At 38.3% G+C, this 25193-nt stretch overlaps 2 protein-coding genes across 11 annotated transcripts; one reads left to right on the top strand and one right to left on the bottom strand.

The window, feature by feature from the left end:
- Nucleotides 1-11531: 11531 nt before the first annotated feature.
- Nucleotides 11532-14619, bottom strand: LOC145093969 (ADP-ribosylation factor GTPase-activating protein AGD12-like). Of its 10 annotated transcripts, none has more exons than XM_079032218.1 (8): nt 14248-14618; nt 14040-14132; nt 13841-13962; nt 13673-13720; nt 13033-13119; nt 12607-12682; nt 12369-12532; nt 11532-11759 (listed from the first exon to the last, which is right to left on the bottom strand). In XM_079032218.1, exons 3-7 carry the CDS (start codon nt 13849-13851, stop codon nt 12449-12451), a joined length of 306 nt encoding a protein of 101 aa, XP_078888344.1. In that variant the 5' UTR covers nt 13852-13962; nt 14040-14132; nt 14248-14618; the 3' UTR covers nt 11532-11759; nt 12369-12448. The 10 variants fall into 10 exon arrangements, 6 of the variants coding, with proteins under 6 accessions (XP_078888344.1, XP_078888345.1, XP_078888347.1 ...); XM_079032219.1 differs by having other exon boundaries at nt 14104-14132; XM_079032221.1 differs by having other exon boundaries at nt 13039-13119; nt 14040-14619.
- Nucleotides 14620-18074: 3455 nt separating this feature from the next.
- LOC145096231 (uncharacterized) lies at nt 18075-20183 on the top strand. Its single transcript, XM_079033988.1, has 3 exons — nt 18075-18306; nt 18424-19159; nt 19955-20183. The coding sequence occupies exons 1-3, from the start codon at nt 18075-18077 to the stop codon at nt 20181-20183; spliced, it is 1197 nt and encodes a 398-aa protein (XP_078890114.1).
- The last annotated feature ends 5010 nt before the right edge of the window (nt 20184-25193 follow it).

Below are 25193 nucleotides of genomic sequence, written 5' to 3'. Positions count from 1 at the left end.
TGGTAACCACAGTAACAGAATCAGTGCCCTGCTTGAGGGACAAGAACTCCTGATCCAACCGTTCCCTCTCCACCGGGGGAACATACTCGTCTCTGAACATGGTGGTGAACCTCTCCCAGGTCACCTCTAAAATCTCTGCAAGAGTGAAGCTAGCTGTCACGAACTTCCACCAGTCCTTCGCTCCCAAGCGAAGCTGGTTCAGCGCAAACCGTACCCTCAGATGCTCCGGACATGAACACGTGTAGAAGCATCCCTCGATATCAGAAATCCATCTCATCACAGCGATCAGATCCTGTGTCCCATCAAACTCTGGTGGCTTCGTGTTGCTGAACTCCCGAAACAACAACGAGTCACCTCCTTGAGGCCTGGCAGCAGCCACAACTGCAGCAGTTGCAGCAGCCGCAAACTCAGTCAACGCTGCGTACCGCTCATCAAAAGTCTCAATCAACGTGGTCTTGATAGACCCAAACATCTTTGGAATCTCGGCTCGAATCGCCGTTGCCACCTCATCGTGGATCATCTGACGAAGCTCCTCGTCACTCACGACGCTTGTCTCAGGTCTGTGGTGTGTCCCAACCATGATGTCTCTGAAATACAACATAATAATATCAGATACTCGCTCGAGCATACTTGCACTCGATAACTCAACTCTACTTGTTTCCTCATATCCTAAGGATTCTTACTTGGACTGCACACTGATCCGGTGTCTTCAGTAGTACGGGCCCTATACTACCGTCCACACCGCATCAGTATTCACCCCAAGTCCTCTTCCTTGGATCCTAGATCACAAGTACTCTACATCTCGCTAGCATAGGCTACCCTTCGGTAGGCCTCTCACAAGCTCCTCACTGCTACCTATTCTCTCTCAAGCATCTCATAGCAGCAAAAATCTTCCAAGGCTAAGCCATCACAAATCAGGCCACTCTAGTCCTAATATGAGTACCTAGCCTACTCTAGCATGCATAGCATATCACATAATATCTCATAACACATAATGTAAGGGTATTTTGGGAAATCACCGTTCGGGCACTGGCTGATTGTACACACTGCTTCCTTTGCTTTTCTCAAATCCTTTTAGTTCTTTAGAAAAATTGTTTATTTTATGAAGAACTTTCTCAAATCCCCAGTTTGAGTCCAAATACACCCGAAGGTGCATCCAAATCTCTCAAACCAAGGCTCTGATACCAACTTGTAACAATGTAAATTTCCAAAACAATTTTTCATTTTTAAACCATACTTTTAACCATCAAAAACAATGTCAAAAACATAATGTATCCAATGTCATCATAACAAACAATTCCCAGAATCTCAAACATAAACTCTATGAGTGTGTATAGATCATGTCGGCGCCTTCCCGCGATCCTCACTAGTACCTCAAATACATAACACAACAATTGTAAGCATAAATGCTTAGTAAGTTCCCCAAGATACCACATACAACACATTCGCCTTTCCAGGCCATAACTCTGTGGGATCTTTCGATCCAAGTGTCTCAGGGGACTTCCGTCCCGAATCCCGGTAGACCTTCCGGTCCTCCCTGTATCGACCTTCCGGTCCGTAACTTTTTGACCTTCCGGTCCATATCATGTTGACCTTCCGGTCCTTATCATACATAACATACATAACAGACACATATCACATAGCAACATACAACACATACATCTCATAACATATAATACCTTCTGGTTACACATAGGTACCCTTCCAGGTACAGTATAGTGAGAAGACTCACCTCAATGAAGTTGGATAAACTCTCTGGCTCAACGTCCCGACCTAGACTCCTCCTATCATTCAAATAACATTCCCAATCAATATTCTCTTATAGTTTCATCACTAAAGATTGGGTAGAAGGCCATTCTACCCCTTCCTAAGGTCAACGAAAGTCAACGGTCAAACTTTGACCCGACTCGTCGAGTGCACATGGGCGACTCGGTGAGTCCATGTGGTTCCTCTGAATCCTTCTATCCTCTCATGGCACGTCGAGTCATCCCTCCACTCGACGGGTTCCTCCTGTCACAAATCGCTAGGCAACCCCGACTCGACTCGTCGAGTTCACTTATGAACTCGGCGAGTTGCTTCCATGTTCATACTCAAATGACCTTCTAAGGTCAGATCTGTTTCTCTAATCTATAGATATGACCTCCCCAAGCAGGAAAATCACGTAAAGGTCAAATCTTGGTACACATGCAACACACCGAAAGCTTCTTTTGGTGAAATAACCTCTAAAATGGCCTCCTAGGCTCATAACTCAAAAGGTATGGCATAAAGCAGAGTGGAAAGGACTCTCTAGACCTCTTAAGGTCCAAATCTATGAACCGTTTCGCCTTGGGACCTCACATACTCCAGATTCAACTAAAAAAGGCATAAAGAAAACCCTAGATTTCACTAGAATCATTATAAACACGAGGATGGCACGGATTGTTACCTCCAACAGCTTCCTCTGATCAAATAGAAGTGGATCCAAGCTCCTCAACTCGCTTAGCTTGTTCTACCTCCTTCCTTCTTGCTAAAACACACAAGAAATGGTGAATTAGCCTTCCACTTGCACCACAAACGATCTCTCTGCTCTCTAGGGTTTCTCAGGGGTGTAGTGGCCGCAAATGGAGGCCATAAAGGCCTTTAAATAGGGCACAGACCCCGAGAATTAGGGTTTCAATCCACAGCGCGGACTCGTCGATTCCATCCTTTTTGACTCGTCGAGTCCGTTCATTAATCTAGTCAGCAATCGCGGTCCTACTCGACGAGTCTACGCCTCAACTCGTCGAGTCCTTCTCTTTTAGTCAAAAAAATAAATGATCAAACATAATGCCTGGAAATACGGATGTTACAGGAATGCTCCTGATAACCTATCAACACCACTATCGTCACTTCCATTGCCCAACTCTCCATCCTGGAGATACTCACCTCCTCTATTGCCAAAGGAGGCCTAATTAATGTCCTTCACAACATCAACAAGTGCCACAGTGCTGAAACCTCGCCCTATAATATCCACTTGTAGAAAAATTTGCTATCCCATAACACATATATACTCAGAACCTAATCATATAACTAAAAAATCCAATTCAAAGTCTTCATCATAGTAGCATACGCAACACTTGCACATAGATCTACAAACACATACAGAGTCTTCAGCATGACTAGACCGTCTCACCAGGCCTTCAGTCTATCTGGACCACTCTCAGAACCTTCAGTATGTCTGTACTGCCTCTCTGGGCCATCAACCTGTCTAGACCGTTCTAAATTGTTGAGCATCTCCCTGGACCACCCCTCCTGGTGACCTCTCCCATGCAGACTGTTCTCATCCACCTGGGGTTCCGATCCCCTGATCCATTCCGTGGACTCTAAACCCGGCCTAACCCTAGGCCTCATGTCGATGTCCATCCTATCGGAAAACCGTGGTCTGATCCTTGACCCACGTATCTACCACATACGCTAAATAACCCACACACCTATGTTGAATGTGCTGTTGAGCCCTGGTAGCTAACGAAACCCTCAATCTATCAATCCAAAAACCCTCAAATTCGAGCATACCCTCGACCTAACACTCAAACTGAACTCAATTCACGACTGGAACTCCAACCTGGTTCCCCAAATTCTGCTATCAAGCATCAAGAAGACGTGTTTGTTATGCTAAGGAGTTTTACCGAACTCCCAACCAACACAACCCTCAAACCAAGCAGCCACTGGGGCCTCCATTCTCCCTGTAGGGTAGTGAAACTCATCCCCGTTTCAAAACCTTTCCTGCTTCTACATCCCGGGGTAACTCTCCCCCACTTAGATTTGACTAAGCCTCCATAATACATGAAAATTGGAGGATTCCCAATCCTTCTCACTTCCAAACAATCGATCCGATGACAACCAACTCTTTCTAACTAGCGCTCTATACTAGCCGATCCCAATTGATCACACACTTCTATGAACCAGATGAACACTTCCTAATCCCAATGAAACCAATAGTCCCTAATGCTTGAATGACCCCACACTCAAGTCCTGAAGACCAAAAGATAGACGCTCCAACTAATACCTCTGGCGATGAGCTACTTCCCTTGGTGCTTTCGTCCGTCAATTATGAACGGTTGCTAAAACCACTGAATCCTGATAACACTGAATAACCCTTCTATAGGACCCTATCCATAGACCTCCTACATAATACCCATTTTTCCAAAGGTGTTCCAAACAAGTTTCCCGCTCTCGGCTCTATAAATCATTCTATTTAGGGTTCGCACCTTGACCCACTTACCCGCTCAAATGTCTATGGCTGAACTGCAGTGGCTAAAGCAACCTCTACCCTAAACGAGGCTACAAACTACTCCCCATACATAGTCTATAATACTAAAGTGCAATAGGTCACACAATCAATCCGTATCACATGATATAAGAGATCCAAGGCAAACCAGACCTCACAAAATACTTATGCCATATCGACCCACCTACGCTCACCGGCGCTGAATTAATATCGCCAATCCCTGCAACCAGCTGACCCTGAGCTGGAATACAACCTAATCCTGGGGTCATAAGCCTACTCAGTCCTTCGAGCTTAAAAAATGAAAGGAAACAATCGTATCCCTATAAAACAACAGTCCAAATCATCAATTTGTCATTCCACTTCCAGCTGCAAAACCCCAACTGAACATTATCATCACTCCTTTATGGACTCCCTGCGACTCACCTTCCGGCCTCGAGAAAAAAAATCCCTGATCCTCAAATCTAGAAACTCATGTGCTAGCCTCTCCCGCTCAACCCGTAGAATGCAACAAGTAGAGAATATCTCTCTGATCTCAAGTAACTGCAGTCCTTTGTTCATCAGGATATGTCCCAACAACAAGTCCCGACACTTGAAAGCTCGACCAGCTTCCCCCCTGCCGTTGTTACAGTTGTTTTAGTTGTTCTGGCATCCGTCTAAGCAAAGGATGCATAGAGCTCATGGAAACACTCAACCATGGAGGTCTTAATAGACCCAAATATCTCCGGCAACTGTCCCGATACAATCTTAATCATCACCTCCCGGATGATCTTACTAACACGATCCTCTGACAATACTGCCCTATCCTGGCTTCCAGTTTCTGATCCTAACCCGGATCCGGTCTCAAGATGTCTCGGATAATCCATACAATAATATGGAACCAACTCTCAACTAAAACCCAAGGGTTTGACTTCCTTTCTACGCATATGACTCATGTGCTTTCAGTAGTACAGGCCCATACTACCTTCCACACCTACCCATATTTGTCTCAAGTATCACCATAACACCCTAACAATATACATAAACATAGTGAGTGCTCAATCTTTACTCCTAAAGGAATTCTAAATATCTCATAACTGGCCTACCGACCTCGCGCACCCCACCCATCCACCAACTGCCTCACGACCCTCCATTAGTGCCAGTTAGCTATTCCATGAATACAATCACATACTGTATGGCTTAAACAATCTTAGACTAAAAGATTTAATCCCACAACGGTTGGACTCATACGAGAGCTGCGCAGCAGGACCAAATCCCTTACCCTAAGACCATTTAACCCGTGTAGCATGTGACTTGGAGTATTCACCCAATAGTTAATTCACACACGAAAGAGTCATACAAAAATCAATAAGGTACTCTACAGAAGATAAGGCATCAAAGATCAAGAAATCTATCATACGGTTCCTGAGGATCCCTATCTTATCACTAGCATGTTGTTCTAACATATCACATAATCAAACAACTGCATGGTATTTTGAGGTCTACTTACTGGCTCCGGCTGATCGTACACGTCACATACTCTTTTACTTATTTTGAAAACCATTTAAAAATCATTTCGAAAATCTTTTTCCTTAGTTTGAGACTGGATTCACACGAGTGTTCCTCCAATTCACTCAAACCAAGGCTCTGATACCAACTTGTAACACCCATAAAATTCATGCCAAATTTAAACTTTTAAAAACATTTCAAGTACCGAGAGTTATTACAAATTTGTTTTTAAAATAGTTTCATATCAGAGTATCCCAGAAACCATACGTCCAAAACACGAGGATGTGTATGATCATGCATTCGCATTGCCGAGATATCTGAAGCACCTGAAACAATAAACTGAAACTGTAAGCACAAAGCTTAGTGAGTTCCCCCAAAATACCGATACACACAAAAATACACATATAATAAAAAACAACATACTATGGGTCCAGTCAACCATCGGGTTAGAATACCCAAGGCCCACAACTAACAGGTTGGAATGCCAACATACTATGGGTCCAATCATCCTCGGGATGGAATACCCCAGGCCCATAACCAACATGTTGGAATGCCACATAGTATGAGTCTAATCATCCTCGGGATTGAATACTCACGGCCCACAACCAACATGTTGGAATGCCCAGGTCTATTGGCTTTCACACAAAGCAGATAAGCCTCAACCGTCAAACAAACATGTGCACATATAACAGATAATTGCATAACAGTCTATAGACAGGCAAACCGATCTAACAGATCATAACAGCATAGCAACATCCTATCTACCAGGATACTGATCTAACGGATCATAGCAACATCTAACATCCTATCTGCCGAGATACTGATCTAACGGATCATAACAACATATAACATCCCATCTACTAGGATACTGATCTAACGTATCATAACAACATATAACATCCCCTCTACCAGGATACTGATCTAACGGATCATAACAACATATAACATCCCATCTACCAGGATACTGATCTAACGGATCATAACAGCATATAACATCCCATCTACCAGGATACTGATCTAACGGATCATAACAACATATAACATCCCATCTGTCATGATACTGATCTAACGGATCATAACAACAAATAACGTCCCATCTACCATGATATGGATCTAACGGATCGTAATAGCATATAACATCCCATCTACCAGGATACTGATCTAATAGATCATAACAATACTCGATCATTCAAAATATCAGGATAGCAATCCAAAAGGGTCGGCCTCGGTGCCTTAGACCCTTGAGTGTAGTGAGTAAAACTCACCTCGCAAGTAGTGTCGAAGTACCGAAAACCTCTGGTCGCTGTCTCACCGAAAATTCTGAACTATCACATAACAAATACCAAGTCATTAGACCACACAACAATCTTGACCAGGTGGTCCACACAATCCATCATGTCCATTCTCTTTATTAGGCCATGACCCAATGCCAATTCCATAACCTTGAAAGTCCATATATAAAGCCCATTATTGGCCCAATTTACAAAATTGGGACCAACATCCTAATTGGGCCTAATCCCATGATCCATTATCACTAATTGGCCCAAAATATCTTATTCATAAAGTCCATCAAAGGCCCAAATCCAATTAGTCCATAAACAGCCAAAAACCCGAAGCTCATTAGTCAAAGGCCCAACAGAGGACGTACACGCGGCGTACTCCTCTAGTATGCGGGGCGTACTCATCCAAAGGTTGACCACCATCGGGATGGTTGACCCAGTACACTGGACGTACTGGATTTACGTTGGGTGACTCGACGTTTTTCCAAAATCTTATTAAGTGCTTAATGGCTTAAGCACTTAAGCCTTAACTTCAGATCAAGTGACCTAACATGCCTAGGACCCATAAAGTCATGAAGTTTATCACTTTGGACATCTAGAAAGCTCTTATTACTTGGTCTTAATCCATTAAGACCTTCTTTTTCCATGCATGGGACACATTCAGCTAATGGGACCTCATTTTTATCACTCAAGGTCCCTTCAAGAGTCTGAAAGGACATCTCATTTCGTCCAAACCATAGCATGCACCATTTTTGGGACTTTTGGCACAAGAATGCTTCCATAAATCTATAATGACTAGATCCATCTCATATAAGTATAAAGTTCCAAGCTTTTTACCATTTGGAGCTTCTAGGGCACAAACCAACTTTAGATCTACAAGCTTGATTTTCATCTCCAACTCCTTGATGCAACACCTTCTTCTTAAAACACTAAAGAACATTCAAGAAGCTCAAACACTCAAGGAAATGGTTAGGGTTTGGGGAAAACGACTCTAAGTAGTGGAGGTTGGGGTAAGGGAGGGTTTTGTGCTCATAATGTTGCTTATATAGCCCCCAAACCCCAAATATTAGGGTTTCATCTTGACATTAGTATGCCCAGCATACACAAGTTTATGCCCAACGTACTAACCGGACCTTAGTACACTTAACCTACTCTTATGTACGTGCAACGTACTCCTTGTTGGCCTAATGTTGCAACTTTGACCCTTAAACTTATCTTGACTCTACACTTCCAACCCCAAGGACTCTAAATGACAAGGTAACGATAGAAGAGGGTTCGAAAATACCTACAAAAATCTCGGGATGTTACAGATAAATAACATAATAATTTTTGAATTTCTACAGGTGAACCATGTTGGTCAAAGGTGATAGACTTGTCATTATTCTCACTGTCAAACATCTAAATGGATGACATTATTGATAAGACAAGGAATGATTGATGTTGGTGTTGCTTTTTGTGTATTCTATGGTGGCGTTGATAGATGATTCTAGTGAATTATACCAATAAGGAGATCAACTTGGAACTTGCAGATCATCTTAACTTTGGGGTGTAGAGGTAATATCAACCATATTGGCAACATTGCAAATATGGTTGATATTACCCCTATATAAAAATGATTTGAATTGATTCTTTCATGCTAGAATATGACTAGATATTTAATGATATTGAAGGACAACTTCATTCTGGTTGTGCTAGAGCCTAGAAGCAACAAATTAGACGGTTTTCTCCCTATGTAAAATGCATAGGATTTTACCCTTGAACAAAATATGGATATTTTACCCATGCGCATTGACTAGATGATTCAAGCAGAGAGACTATCTACTCGGCGATGTTATCTCCATTAATTCCCCTTTCGGATACAAATAACACTCGACATTTTTTTACTACGTTTTTTTTGGGTATTGTATTACAGGAAAAAGAGGCAATGCGTTTGGCTGCTACCTATGGACCTGGAGACAGAAGATACAACAATCTAACTACATTATACGATCCAAATGTGTAAACAACACTTACTATTGATTTTGTTTTCTTATATGATAATGTTGTTGTGCATATGAAAATACATTGCTTGATTAGACAAAAAAAAATAAAAGTCAATGCCATTTTATGCATATGAAACTACATTGCTTAATTAGACCAAAAAATAAAATTTCTCACAGCTGAAGTTAGAGACATTTTTGTCTAATTAAGCAACGTAAAAGTTACATACACGGTAATGTAGTTTTTATTTCTATGTATTATAAAATAAACTATTATGTTATAGCTTCCATATTCACTCGAAGTTACTCACATATATAAAGAACAGTTGGTCCATGTAAAAATACAAATAACATACCAAAAACACGCAATAGTTACATACACGACCACATAGAACGGCACATGTTAGGTCCAAACATTTTTCTCATTCCCCTACAAATATAACATAACCAATGATGAACCAAAACACTTACTTTATATACATTAACAAATTCATACCCTGCAAAACATGGTCCCTCATCTAGTTACTTGATGAAGCATATAATACTAAGAAGACATTTAAAATACAATTCATTCATATATTTTGCAGCAAGTATTATATATCAAAAAACAAAAATATTTAATGTCAAAGTTGAATAATAAAATTTTATAAGTCAGAATTGGACAATAAATATAGGACGACAAGAATAATTAAATTTATGTAAATTGTAGTGTGTGTGTGTGTGTATATATATATATATATATATATATATATATATATATATATATATATATATATATATATATATATATAGATAAAGTAATTAATGTGGTGGTCGTGAGGACCATTTTTGAATGGGTTAGCTAAAAAGACATCCCATTTTACCATATAGACATGCTAATTTAAATTTAAAATTTTTTTATTGGTTGAAATTGCATTGTTTTCTGAAAAAGCTGGCTATAAATAGTTAATTATAGGTTGACTACTTTTAAAAAAATGATCAATGGGGTGTCAAAGGAGTGTCTTATTAGCAACACTCTTTTTAAAAGATGAATGATATAGAAGTAATTATAAAATCTGATGTCTCATGTTTGAAAAATAAGTTATATTTTATTGAGCAATTAGTAGTACCTTATTTTTTCTTTATTTTATGGGTGTTTTTGTATGTACTCCCCATAATCAATAGATTTCTTCCATACACCTTTTTTTTTTTTTTCAATTTATTGTTTTTAAAATCCTTTTTGATTTGACATATTTTTTCTTTTTGTTGTTTTTTTGTGACTTTTGTATTATTATTATTATTATTATTATTATTATTATTATTGTTATTATTAGTAGTATTAGTATTTAAAAACAAAATTTGATTTGATTAGATATTTCTTTAATAGATTGAATGAAAAAATAATAGAATTACAGTCTTAGAGAAAAAATAACACAAACATAGTTTGAATGAAAAATATAATATAAGAATAGTCCAAATGGAAAAATAACATATAAATAATCGGAATGGAAAAACAATACATAGATAGTCAGAACGAAAAAAATAATACACTTGTAATCTGAATGAAAATAAAAATAACACAAAAATAATACGAACAAAAAATATATTTGTAATAATAATAATAATAATAATAATAATAATAATAATAATATGTATTTATTAAAAATATTGAAATCAAAAAATAACAAAAATAAATATAATAAATAAAAAGTATATGTTTTTTGTTATTATTATTATTTTTTTTCATTCTGATTTTTTTGTATTGTTTTTCCATTCCGATTATCTCTATGTTATTTTTCCATTCGGAATATTCATATATTATATTTTTCATCCAAATTATCATTGTCCTTGTATTATTTTTTTCATTCAAACTATTAAAGAAATATCTAATCAAAATCATTTTTTTTAAAATAATAATAATAATAATAATAATAATAATAATAATAATAATAATAATAATATGTATTTATTAAAAATAGTGAAATAAAAAAATAACAAAAATAAATAAAAGTAAATAAATAAAACACAAAGATAATCCAAACGAAAAAAAATAATAATATATATTTATTAAAAATATTAAAAAACATAAAAAAAACCAAAGAAACGATAACACAAAAAAAAACAAAAAGTAAGGGTAGAAATAATAATTTTGGTGTACATATAAAAAATAAAATAAAATAAAATTCTGGGTACCTACATACACAAAAAAAGTGTTTATTTTATTTTAGTTAGCCTTAGCTTTCTTTTATATATATATATATATATATATATATATATATATATATATATATATATATATATATATATATAACCTTCATCGTTTAACTAGAAAGTTTCCCCCTGCGTTGCGGGGGGCGGAAGGTGTGCTTTTGCATCGAAGTAAAGTACATTGCCTAAGTTGTTAGGCACAATAAAGTACGTTGCCATTGTAGGAGATTTGTCCATTTACAAACATGTAAATGTTATAATAAGAAAATACAATCCAATAATTGGATAGAATTTTCACACGACAATGTGTTAATAAGAAAAGATATCAAAGTATTTTAGTATGCTATAAAAAAAGAATAAAAATAATATACATTGCTAAATTGAATCTATCTCCAAAAAACCAACAACAACAATCAATTTTTTTGATATGGAAAAAAAAGTGTAGAAAAAAAGCACCAGAACCTCAACGAAGATGATGGAGAAGACGGAAAATCAAGGACTGGAATGGCAATTTGAATACAATTTAGGCGAAGCAGGGGAGACGAAAAGGTGCTCTAAACAGGGGTCACACCCACAGTGCAGCTGCACAAACAATAATGATTCATATATTTTTATATTCATATATTAATTATAGAAATAGATTACTTTATATTGAATGCATGATAATATATAAAGCTCCATTAATTTAGAAGCTTAATACCTAGGAAAATAACAGCAAACAAAATCAGAAGAAATAACATGAATAAAAAAGAAACATAGACACATTAATTGAAAATTGTAACGGAATGAGTAAACTTTCACAATCATATAACAACAATTGAAAAATGGTCTGAGCATATCTTTCATGTGTTCCTGTCCATCCATTCATAGAAGCAAAAAAAAAAAAAAAAAAAAAAAAAAAAAAAAAAAAAAAAAAACTCATAAACGTGACAATAACCACATTTTGCGTGGAAAAGACCTTGTAATTTTTTTTTAATTTTTTCCAATGTAACCTTTGTCATTTTTTTCCAAAAAAAACTTGTAACACATTGTCTGAAACATTTAGAAGTTCGAGTCTTTTTCGGGAAAAAAAAATACAAAGTTGAGGGCTTTTCTTGAAAGAATGAAAAAATACAAGGTCTTTTAAAAAAATAAATTGTGAAGTGATGAACAAAAGGGCATGTTTTAGATGACAAGGGCAAAATCGTCCACCTGATAAATTTCGAACAATCTTTTTGAGTAGCATCTAGTCTAGGTTTAGAAATTCCTTGAGGAATATATGCTTCATAGATTTAATTTGCAGATGCATTTTCTCCAACTTCAATCAAGGCATCAATTTCAGCATCACTCCATGAATCTAATGTCATTGGTAAAACCTGCCAAATTCAGATTGTTATCATGAAAATTTTGTTCAACAATGTATTTATTTATTTATTTGGGGAGGGGTAACCTTGGAAATATGAACACCAAGACATCTGTGAACACCACAACGTTTTAAGCATATGAACACTACAATATTAGCTGACCTAAAATTCAAGACGAAACATTTTCATATGATTATTTATGGAAAAAATTGTAGAAAACTGGTTACGTATAAAAAAGAAAAAAAAAAGAAGGGCTAAAATATAAGCACAATCGATTATATAGCTGCTAATTTTCTTTTGGAGGAAAAGAAATAAAGAAAAAGGGAAAAGAAAGGAAACTAATTATTTTATTCACGTTCTAGAGTTGGAAAGAAAGAGAAGATTAGCTGACAGTTTTTAGTGTTCTTGAATTAAGGGAAAGGAAAGCAAAGTTTAAAGGTTTACCATTTTCTTTTTTACTGAGTAAATATTTGAAAATTAAATTTCTTTAAATTGAAGTTAAAAAAACTCACACCCACTTAGGATCAGGTGCACCACAGTCATCACATGTTCGATTATGACGTTGCTGCAATAGATCTTCTAATCTTCTGTTACTTACACTATCATAAAGGGTTATATAATCTAATAAATCAGCCATTAAAATAACTGTTAATATTCAACAAGGTAAATATACATGAATAGGACTCAGAATCTTAAGTCAATGGAACAAAAGTTGCAATGTATTTTGAAGGTGGGAAAGAGACTTGTTTCTTGATCTCTTCTGTGTGAAAAAGACATCAATGTCCTCCTCATCATACTAACGAACACATAAGATTACTTGAATGCCTTTGAACTTCTTAAATTTATTCTACATTCATAACACCTTCTAGATATAACAACTGTATGTTTTATGGTGTAGTAATCCAACTTTCCCCAAAAGGCAGCATTCAATATAAACTTCATTGTATCTTATATATAATAACACATAGCAAGTAAGGACATTAACAGATAATTCCATGCTTAAGAGCAATCTACAAAAAGGGTGAAATCTAGAAATAGATAATGATTTTCTTCCAATTTATAGGGGAAATGGAATTCCTTAGTTTATCATATTATACACAATTCAATTGATAACTGGGCGTATAAAATCAAAAAGTTGAATATGAATCATACCAGAAGCTGTTTTCCCAAGTGTAGACGAACGGTGAGTCATCCTTTTGCCTACAGACCAGAATCACCAAACAAAACTTTCAATTCTCTAACCATGCAGCTCTACACCAGACCGAAATCCATAAAAAGCTCAAAAGCAACATCATATTTTTAATAAAATGAATTACTTACTTGTTTTCCATCGGGGATGAATTGGTTGCTTGTCTGGATAATGAACTAACCCTATCCTTTCGATTATGCCCTCAGTTTTTCAACTTCTTTCAGCCAAATGTCATAAGCCTCATTTTCTTGCCCTGAATCACAATAATAACACAAAAAGAAGAACATAAGACAAGGTTTAAGGAGGAAATGTGGAGGTTGGATAGGCTACCTGCAGCAACAGAAGAAGAGGACTTCAATTTATAGTAGATACACAGATGAAATATGAAACCCACCAAATCAGTACATATCCGATGAATCGCTGCTGGAAGTAGGCGGAGAAAGAAAGGAATCTTTGAATATGGTCGTCACCGGGGTCTCCATCTCCGTCTAGAAATCAGAAATTTAGGGAAAAAATTGGAGTCGGCGGAATTACATACCGAGTTAAGATTTGAGTTTTGATTGTTAGTGATTCTCTTCCTGGTCTTCATCATTATCCCTTTAGAAGGCAAGCGAAATACAAACGAAGCCTCCAGAATCCATCAACAGAGGAGAAAGTGTAGATAGGGCGCATGGAAGTACCCGAAACGACTTGCTTTAACTTAGCAGAGGGAGTGTTCATCAGCGAGTGAAGCAAAGAAGTCGATAGCAAATAGTGGCAACCTTTAACGTTCGACTATTAAACGGATGAGGCGGTGGAGAGGTGAGCGGCCGAGGCGGTGACGATGATCGACAGTAACCCGATGAACACGTGAATGAGGCGGTGGTTTGGAGGTCGGGAGTGTAACGACATAAAATTCAAAACAATTTTTCACTTTTAATAATGAAATTTCATTCATAAAAGATTCCAATTCTCAATTCTCAATGTTTCACATAACAATTCCATAAAATCACATCCCACGATCAAACATATGAAACTCCGATAGTGTGTACTGGTCATGCTGGCGCCTTCCCGCGATCCTCACTGGTACCTGAAACAAATCACACAAACACTGTAAGCACAAGGCTTAGTGAGTTCCCAAAATACCACATACAACACATACGCCACTCGAGGCTACAGTACAACCCTCCAGTCGATGTGTCTCAGCGGGACCCTCCAGTCCCGTAGCTCGTTGGACCCTCTGGTCCGGTCATACCTCGTTAGGCCCTTCGGCCCGGTCTGTATCGTTGGACCCTTCGGTCCGGTCTATATCGTTGGACCCTTCGGTCCGGTCTATACAATCATATAGCATACATATATCAAATTGCACATAATCACATACATACACATAGCACACAAGATCCTCCGGTCTACACAAATATACCACCCTAGGTAACGTATAGTGAGAAGACTCACCTCGGGTATCTCGGATAATCTCGCTCTCGAACACACTGATCTAGCCCCCTCCTAAACACATACAACATTCTCAAATAAATAAAGGCTCTCAAAGGCTAGCTTAGATCCACTCTACAATTCCACAGAAGGGTAAAAGACCATTTTACCCCTCCCTGACCCTAAAAGTCCAAGGTTCACCAAAATCCTAAAAGTCAACGGAAGTCAACAGAAGGCAGTACGCGGTGCGTACCCTTCTCCGTACGCGGGGCGTACGCCGGCGAGTCACAAACGGGGTCTCAACCCCTTACGCTGCGCGTACTGAGAGTTACGCCGAACGTAAGTCTCAGTTCAACCTTTCCTTGGTTTTTGGCCTTAAATGGTTAAGACAAACATTCATCTCCCAGATCTGACTCTTTCTAGACCTCTTATCCCATAAATTCGGAATCTTTAAGCCTTTACATGGCTATGAAGGTCCCTACACTCTCTAACACTTTTCTTTCCTCCTCAAAAGGTCTAGATCAAATGCATGGCTCAAAATCCACGTCCAAGATTGCATTTTTATGGACATACAACTCATTTTGTCCTGAAATATGGTAGATCTAAGCCAATGGAGACCATTTGCTCATAAAGTCTCCATTTTTGGATCAAAATCCTAGAAATTGGTCCAAGAAGCACAAGGAGAAGCTCCAACCTCTGAAAAGCTCGGATCTACTCTTGCCCCCAACTCCTAGCCTCCAAAATGGCCTTTCCTTCTCTTCCACCACCTTGAAATGACACTTTGAAGCTTAGAACACCAGCACACTAGCTAGAAACTAAGGAGGCTCTCTATTAGGGTTTCACTCACTGAAATGGGGGTTGAGGTCAAGACCATAATGTTCCTTTTATAATGCACAAGACCATAATTTTCATACATGTTTACGACTCCCCCTTCTAATTTTGTTTTAAACATAAAAAAGTAAGAAAATATTTTTAATACGAGTATATAGTATAATCTATAAAGTAGTAGATTAATTTGTAAAAACCACATACACAATTTATGAAGTTTTGTCTGAAATGCTTTCTGAATTGTTGAAATTATATTTGTACTTATTTGTTAGTTGCATATCAACTCGGCATGGAAGAGGGTTGGACGGAGGTTCGGCACTACAAAAAAAAACGAGATGACAAAGACGTTGTGACTACCTTCTACGTATTAGGATTTCAGGATGGAACAAGTAAAATGGAGTTACACAAATCCTTTGACAAATTCGGCCTTGTAGCAGACATATATATTGGTGGGAAGAAGAATCAACGGAAGAAAAACTTTGCCTTCATCAGATACGTTGGGGTGAAGGTTGTCAAGGCCCTAGAGGCAGCCATGCAGGGAGTTAGAATAAGGGGCATGCTACTCTCGTCATATTTGGGCAAATACCAGAAGGAAAGTATGGTTACTAAGTATGGTTACTAAAAGACCCTCAATAAGTCGTCAAGGTAAACCTCATGTAACATCCATCTCAAGGAATGACACTAGCGACTTCAGAACTTTTGCACAAGTCGCATCAGGGAAGAAAGGTAACTGCCTAAGTAATTCTCCCCCCATCATTCTTAATCCTAAAACTACTATGAGCAAATAGATACGAAAAATTATGTTGATTGGAGAGGCACATAGCCTTGACCACATTACCAACCTACCTGCATGAACGAAGGTACAAAATATCTCGGTGGCTTGAGAGTTGCCATTCTATTTGATTCATCAAAGGACGCCCGTGAATTTTTAGAAGACAAAGGCAGATGGCAAGAATGGTTTAAGTGGATGATACTAGGTGAACAAATGGATTCCAGTTATGAAAGATTGGCATGGTTGAAAATTAATGGTGTGCCCCTCAAATACTGGGATGAAGATAACTTCTCCCGTATTGCCAGTATATTTAGGAAGGTCATATGCCCATTTGATAACACACATAACAGGAGAGATCTCTCCATGGGCAAATTTGGAATAATCACAACAAGAAAGAAGTGGATCAATGAAGAAGTTGAAGTTACGGTGAATGGTGTATTACACTCCATTGGAGTAGTTGAGTACACAGACGACTGTGATCGCCGTTTAACCCCCACCCATTTGACATGGTGGCTAAGGATGGTGACTCAGAAGCCACTGATGGCGAGGACGAGGATGAGGGTGTATCAAAGACATGGCTATAGGAAGACAATAATGAGATGGATGCAGGAGAATTCCGGCTGGACGCCACACCGGAGGTACAACCGGAGAAGTCAAAAAGTCATGACAGAAGTGTAAAGCCTCCAAGGAACATTGGGAATGTAAACATGGTGTGAATTGAATCCTCGAAGAGTGGTTCCCAACACGGGGAACTTGGCATGGAAGGCATTAATGATGGGTCAAAAGATGTTAATATGGCGTTTGGAATTCCGTTTAGAATGGTGAACGAGGAGGTAAGTGGAGACCTAATGAATACAACTATTGTTGGTATCAATAGTCTGGAGGCTGGACCCACTCAAAATGGGAATGGGCCAATAACAATCTGCTACCTCAAGATTATGCTGGACTACCCATATTGTTACCACTCCATCCCAAAATATATTTACAGCTCAAAAAGGTGACTCGATATCAGGTATTGAGCACAACAATAATGAAGCTAAGATTAAAAAGAGAAAACGCGCAAGAGTTAGTAATCGCTCGTCCCCAAGAACTATAACACCATCAACTAGCAACAATATGTCGTCTAAATGCGGTGATATCCCTCAATCTCCCCATATAAGTGCATCGCTTGATCTTAATAAGAACCCTATAAACTCCTCGCCGAATAGGATTAGTAGAGAAGGATCAGACGTGACCGGGTTAGATGAAATCAGGAAAACTGTGGAAATTGGGGTAGAAATCGGGTTTCAAAAGGATGCTGACAATCAAATACTGGTTGAGGCCATGGCTGGTAGGGGCGGCTGTATACCTAAGCCATGAATTGCCTATCACTAAACATAAGAGGTGTGGGTGAAGATGAGAAAGTGAATTGGGTTAGAAGGTTGAAGGTTCATCACAGAGTAACTTTTGTTGGGCTGCAAGATACTCAAATATCTGATTACTCAAGCATTAATGTAAATGGTTGCTGGGATTCCATTGAATTTGATTTTGATGGTGTTGGCTCCAACGGGAGATCAGCTGGCCTCATTTCTATATGGGATACCAGGTGTTTTTAGAAAATTGAGGTAATCAAGAATCAACACTTTCTTATAATAATTGGTAAATGCAAGGTCATTGAGGGGAACCTGAATATGGTTAATGTTTATGGTCTGCAATCATTGGCAGACAAAAAGAAGCTTTGGGAAGAGCTAATAAGGATAAAAAATGAAAAGTCAGGCATGTGGGTTGTGTTTGGGGACTTTAATGCTGTCAGATACCCTAGTGAGAAATGTAATTTAAAATTTTGTCCCACTAGTGCTTTTGCCTTCAATAAGTTCATCCAGGAAGCGGACCTAAAGGAGTTCAACATGGGTGGTGAAAGGTTTACTTTTATGAGTCGGGCGGATCCCAAACTAAGCAAGCTCGATAGATTCTTGGTCTGCTCGAGCTATCTTAATTCTTTTCCCTTTAGTGCAATGACTGCTCACCCTCGAGAATTATCTGATCATAGTCCCATCACACTACAGTCTGCTGTCACTGACTTCGGGCCGATTCCATTCAAGCTATTCAACTCCTGGTTATTGAGAGAGGGTTTTGATCAGATAGTAAATGATGCATGGAACCGATTCATGGGTTTTGGCACTCCAAATGCTTACTTGGCTACCAAACTTAGGTTTTTAAAGAACTCGATTAAGAAGTGGAGGAAGGAAGAAAGCCAAAAAGAAATGAAGGAGCTTAGTGACATAAAATTCCTGGTCAAAGATCTTGAGAAGCTTGCGGAAGTCAGACCTCTCACAGCTTTGGAGGTGAGTAACTGGAACAGGGGAATTAAAAAGATATCTCAGTTGGAACGATGGAAAGCCATGGACCTAAAACAGAAAGCTCGAATTAAATGGACTGTTAATGGGGACGAAAATACTAAGTTCTTCCATGGCTACATCTGTTGGGTTTTGAGCATTCTAACACTTCCTAAGTGTACATGCAACCCTAATAAACCTTGGATCTATGTTTGTCTAAATACATGCAAAATTTGTTTTCCAAGGTTTATAACTTATCTAGCATGGCATAGGGAACTTTTAAACATAAAAGGAACTAGATGAATTACATACATTTTGATGAGTGTTGATTCCTTGGAGTTTGAGAGCCAAGCACCAATAATGTGAATGCCTCAAATGGAAATCACAAATCACCACAAACTTGGAAAACGTTATGAGAGAGTATACACACTCTTAGAAATCGGCCACACCTTACACACACACTCTAGGGGTCTATTCCATGCAACATAAGCTTGTTTATATAGTGTGCATGGTTAGGGTGAAACCCTAATAACCCATGTCTCTTCCTTTCCAAGGATCCATGGGTTAAAAGCTCCATGGATCATCCATGGACTTCCATATAAGCTTAGCCCATTAACAAATGAGTATTAGCCCACACAATATAAACATAATAGCCCATGATTTAATTAGTCTTCCTTTTAGTCACTAAATTAATTCATAATTAATTCAAGATAAAAACTAATTAAATAACATGACTTTATATTAATATATTATAACTTATAATATATTAATAAATTGTAAGTATACAATTCTCATAAAATTATCCATAAATAGTTTGGGTGAAGTGCAACCCAAATGGACCATGCCAGGTCGGGTCAAGTATATACCAAATAAGTTATGGACTTAGACACTTTATCCAACAACATCAACGGTAAAAACAGGAGGAATTACCTACATGGCCTTACGATTAACGGTCGTTGGACAACCGAGGTCAACTTGAACAAAGAGGAAGTACTTAGATTGTATGAGAAAAAATTCTCAGAAGACCATGTTTCTAGACCTAAGTTAATAAACCCGTTGTTTAAGATGATCTCAATGATGGACGCCATCAGAATCGAATCTCCCTTCAGTTTGGAGGAGGTTAAAGCTGCTATTGAGAGAAAGACTTAGAGACACAATTAAACAAACATTAGAACAAGTATATTGCGGAATAGTTAATCTCGAAGGATCTAAAAGCTCAACAATAATATTTAGAGTTAGATGGTTAGATACTTAGTTGCAGAAAAGTAAAGAAATGTAAATGACAACAATTGTTATATCAAGTATACACTTAAGCTGATTCATAACGAGGAATGCATTCAAGCCAAGTTAATAAGTGAGATCAAACTTAGTGATTAAATATCAAAAGACTTGCTCCGAAGAGAGGTTGTAATCGATTATGAGAGTAAGAAGAGTGAGATAGAAAGATAGAAAGGATAACTTAAGAGATTTCAATTCAGAATAAGATGCGTAAGTTGCATACAAGAGAATGAGCTCTATTTATAGAGACTCACAAAGAACATTAGATTACATCTCTAAGAGTAGTCATGCAAGGCATACTGGACAATAGAGAGTATTACAAAAAGACAAGTAATCTACTAAAGAGACTGCGGTGGGCAAGGACTACGATTGCGATTGTGGATGAAGAGACTTGACTGCAGGTGTTTGACGGCTGCGGTAGCTGAAGTTCAAGAGGTTACTTTTTATGTTTCAACAATTTCCCCCTAAGTGACCTCTTTAACTTTTGATCAGCTATCAAGTTTAAGAAACTTAATCAAGATCCACCAAAACTTCCTGATGTTCTCCAACCTGATGATTCTTCTTAAGATCTCGAACTTGACTTCTATAGTTGTGTGCTTTGATTTTTCCACTGCGTTTCGACATATGTCAAGTTGCTTCCTGGTGAGGCGATGCATGGCAGTCATAGGAATGAAGTATTTGACATTATTGGTCTTCCTTTTGAAAATGAATCCAAGTTCAGGGTAGCTGGTTGCACTTAAGGATCTTTCTTCATAGCCTTCGGTAGGCATTGGTGCGGGGTCTAGTGGTGGCAGATCGAATTTCTTGGCAATGGTGGGGTAGATGTCTGGTTCGATTTTGGCAAAGTCACAGACTGTTTCCTTCAAGAAAGTATTAGCCCTTTCAAGTGCAATCTTCATCTTCGGGTGCTTCTCAGACTTATGTTGAAACACCTTTTGTAATGCCCGTGTTTCTAGGCTAAGCATTAATTTAATGGTGTAATAGTTAGGGTCAACACTTATAACCTACTTTGAAATAATAAATAGGAATTATTTGAATATTATGTGATTTTATGTGACTTATATTTAGTTATAAGATATAATAAGTTAAAAATAAAAATAAGCGTCAAAAATAAAATAATAGATAGGTCCAATATCTATGAAGAAAGTTTTAGTGGTCGGGACAAGGATTTCGGAGATATAAAGAACGCCGAAATCCGAGTTATAACGAAGAAGATATGACCTGTCGAAGTTTCACGTCAAAACCGGCACGACACTGGGAAACATAAAAAGTTAGTTTATGATAAACTACTTTTTATCCTTAGGAGTTTAAATGAAAGTCGTAGAGTACATCTCCACCTACGCGTGGATATAAAGAACGTCGAAAACGGAGTTCATGTGCAAAATTTATGGCCTTCCGAAGATGCAGCTGTCAGAAACCCTAATTTGACTGAACTCACGACGTGAGCATAAAAAATTCACGACGTGAGGAGTCAACAGACACTAATCGGAGCTAGAAAACACGCGTTAAGGCTGTGGGATGACTCATGGAAGTTCACAACATGAACTTATCATGTTCACGACGTGAATGGCCCCAGAACACCCTATAAATAGCGATCAAAGCTCATTCAATCCTTACACCAAATCTTCCTTCTCTCTCTCGTTTTCTGAAACTGTTCCGCGTCCCAAGCCCGATGATCACGAGCCGTTGACCGCTTTTAGATTCTATCTACTCCCACTACTTAGGTGAGTGCATAGTTACTTTCATCTTACACATAGATATGAAGTATTTTATATATTACGTGATATGTGTGCATATTATCTGTATACTTGCTATCTATGGTGGATGAATGTTTTTATACAAGTTTTAAATGATTTAAACTTTATATGTATTTTATATCTACAATAATGTTGGGGTAAAACATGGGTAGATGTAATAAGACGATGTGTGATAAAATGATGAGACGCCTCGATGTTGTTGTTGTTGTTGATCCAGTCATCTAACGGAGTATAGATGACAACCACGGACTCTTCTAGACAGTCCAGTGGAACGCTGGCAGGATCGCAACCTGTAGGTGTTATGAACGATGTGTTCACCGGTGTACTCCATCCCCCACATGGTTGCCTTTAGGACATTTATTTCTAAGGAACCCCCTTAGCAGTAGTGTCCATCCCAATGATGATCCTTAGGATAGGTCCCTTATGATAGGTGTTTAGGGACATAATGTGAGGATAACGGGAAAGGGTAATCAGGTTATTGTTGGTTGATGAAATTAATAAACTATTTATTGTGGGTTGAAAACCCTATGTGCTCACCAGGCTCCCAAGCCTGACCCACTCAGTTTTATGTATTACAGGTAGTGGCGCTCGAGCATAGTTGTGATGTGTTGAGATGAGGGATTACGGATATAGGCCTGTAGATATGAAACAATGTAGTAAGGCTTATATTGTATTGTTTATACTTATGTACTATATCGAACATGACATCCCGAGTCTTTTAATGAAATACATTTCTAAGGAAATGCTTTTGATAAATCTTTATCATATTATTGTTTTGGGACAAATTCCGCAACTCTTTTATTAAAAGGTTACTCTGATTGGGAAATAAAGTATAAAAAAAACGGTCTTTTCTGGCCGAGAATTTGGGGATGTCACAGTTGGTATCAGAGCACTAGTTTAAGCAAACTAGGAGATTGTAGGATTTCTAGACTTAAACTTAGAATGCTAAGTGATGATTGTGAGATGAGTGCCTGCTAAATTTTAGACACGAGCACTAGTTTATTCTAGGAAAGATGCCTAAAATGCTTTTATGTGCTAAATGCTTTGTGTTATAGCTATAACTATAAAGATGCCTTATATGCTATTTTTTGTTCGGATCTATGGTCTATTGCCGACCGAATCTAGAAACTTCATGTGTTTAGGATTCTAAACGTTTGACTACAATATTAGAACCAGCATGTAAACGTTTTGGAGTAATAAGGAGGATTTAATACGTCTATCGTAGATAAAGTTTTCCTATCTTAATTCTCGTCACTACACACTGAACGTCTGATTTGGTGTATAGACCATCATGGCAAGAACTCGAAGTAGAGTCAAAAATGCGAATGTAAATGACAATCAACAGCCTCAACCTCAAGTGATTGAACAAGTTCCAGTTGTAGCAGCTGCACCTGAGCCAATGACGATGGCTGGGGTAGAAGCTATGATCCAGATCATGTTGGATCGCCAGATGGAGGAGATAAGGCGTTTACTTCAACAGAATAGGGATAAACCTATGATACCTGTTGAACAGCCTGAGCTGAATGACGAACAGTCAGAAGAAGGGAATTACAGTAGGACTGTTAGTCAAGCTAAACCTCCAGTGGTTAGGAGGAACAACCAAGATGAAAGAGTTGAAAGGAATGGATGCAAGTATAAGGACTTCACAACTTTCAAGCCATCGACTTTCACTGGGAAAGACGATCCAATTGAAGTTATGGATTGGATCTCGGAGATGGAGTTGGCTTTCATAACATGTGATTGCAAGGGCAAACTACAAACCACATATGAAGTACGTTAGTTTAGAGGTGGCGCTGTTCACTGGTGGAACACTCTGGGGAAGACCATAAGCCCCAACGAGCCAATACAACTAACATGGGCAGAGTTCTTAGTATACTTCAAACTCAAGTTCTGCTCCGCCTAAAATCTGCTAGAGCTGGAAAACCAGTTCCTGACGTTAAAGAAGGACAACATGTCCATTGATGAATAAACCAATGCCTTCACAGATAAAATGGAGTTTGCTTTGTGCATCGTCCCAGATGAATTGATAAAAGTCGACAAGTACACAAAGGGACTTCCATGGGAGTACGTTGTGCCAGTACGTCAGGCACCTACTCTAGAGGCAGCTATCTGGGCTGCTAAGTCTGTTGAGGAGATGCTCAAGGGAAGAGCCGCCAACAAGGTTGAAGTTGGTGATAAAAGGAAGTTGGATGGATCTTTAGGGTCCAACAAGAAAAGTAAATTTTTGAAGTCTGATTCGAAGAAGTTTGGAGGAAGAGGAGGTGAAGCAAAATGGTGTGAGAAGTGCAAGAAGAAGCACTTAGGGAAATGTGACGGAGGAGTCATTTGTTTTAAGTGTGGAAAGCCTGGGCACTATGCCAATGAATGCACCCTCGACAAGAAAGTTTGTTATGGGTGTAATGATGAAGGGAACATCTTGAAAGACTGTCCGAAGAAGAAGGAGGCAGCAAGGCCTAATGTTCCACCAAAATTGAAAGCCAGAGCTTTCCAGATGACACTGGAAGCAGCAAGAGATGAAGCAGATGTCGCTTCAGGTACCTTTCTCGTAAATGGATTGCCTGCCAATATATTATTTGATTCAGGAGTAAACTACTCATTTATATCACATAATTTTGGTAGAAGACTAGCATTGCCTATAGATAAACTTAATAATACTATAGTTGTAGAAGTTGTCAGTGGCAAGTTCATACCTGTTAGTAATTGCATTAAAAATATCATCATCGACTTGAACGGGAATAAATTCCACGAGGAATTACTGCCCATTGAGTTGAATGGTTTCGACATCGTGCTAGGAATGGATTGGCTTAGTACGTATGATGCTGAGATACTATGCAAGAAGAAGTTGGTAAGAGTAAACCCATCTGGAAAAGAGTCATTTATGGTGTACGGGGACAAACACAGAGTAAATTCTGGAATCATTTTCTTGATGAAAGCCAGAAAATGTTTGTCCAAAGGATGCACATCATACTTGCCATTTGTGATTGATACCAAGAAGGAGAAGACGAAGATACAAAGTATACCCGTGGTGTGTGACTATCCAGAAGTCTTTCCTGAAGATTTTCCTGGATTGCCCCCTGATAGACAAGTGGAGTTTCGAATAGACTTGTCGCCAGGATCAACACCA

Source organism: Lactuca serriola, chromosome 3 (assembly GCF_051521515.1).
Source record: "Lactuca serriola cultivar US96UC23 chromosome 3, Lser_US96UC23_V15, whole genome shotgun sequence".
NCBI lineage: Eukaryota > Viridiplantae > Streptophyta > Magnoliopsida > Asterales > Asteraceae > Lactuca > Lactuca serriola.
The sequence above is the reverse complement of the archived record's forward strand: the minus strand, read 5'-3'. Positions and strand labels throughout refer to the sequence as shown.

Bases quoted from the DNA above. Each gene is read 5' to 3' on its own strand.
- LOC145093969 (XM_079032216.1), bottom strand. The intron at 13,120-13,672 runs GTATGATTCATA...CCTTTATGATAG, and splicing joins ACTTGGGAAAACAGCTTCTG to TGTAAGTAACAGAAGATTAG. The intron at 12,683-13,032 runs GTGAGTTTTTTT...CTTGAATTTTAG, and splicing joins GCACCTGATCCTAAGTGGGT to GTCAGCTAATATTGTAGTGT.
- LOC145096231 (XM_079033988.1), top strand. From the start codon at position 18,075: ATGAATTGCCTATCACTAAACATAAGAGGTGTGGGTGAAGATGAGAAA. The intron at 18,307-18,423 runs GTTTTTAGAAAA...AATCATTGGCAG, and splicing joins TTCTATATGGGATACCAGGT to ACAAAAAGAAGCTTTGGGAA. The intron at 19,160-19,954 runs GTTCTTCCATGG...CGGTAAAAACAG, and splicing joins AATGGGGACGAAAATACTAA to GAGGAATTACCTACATGGCC.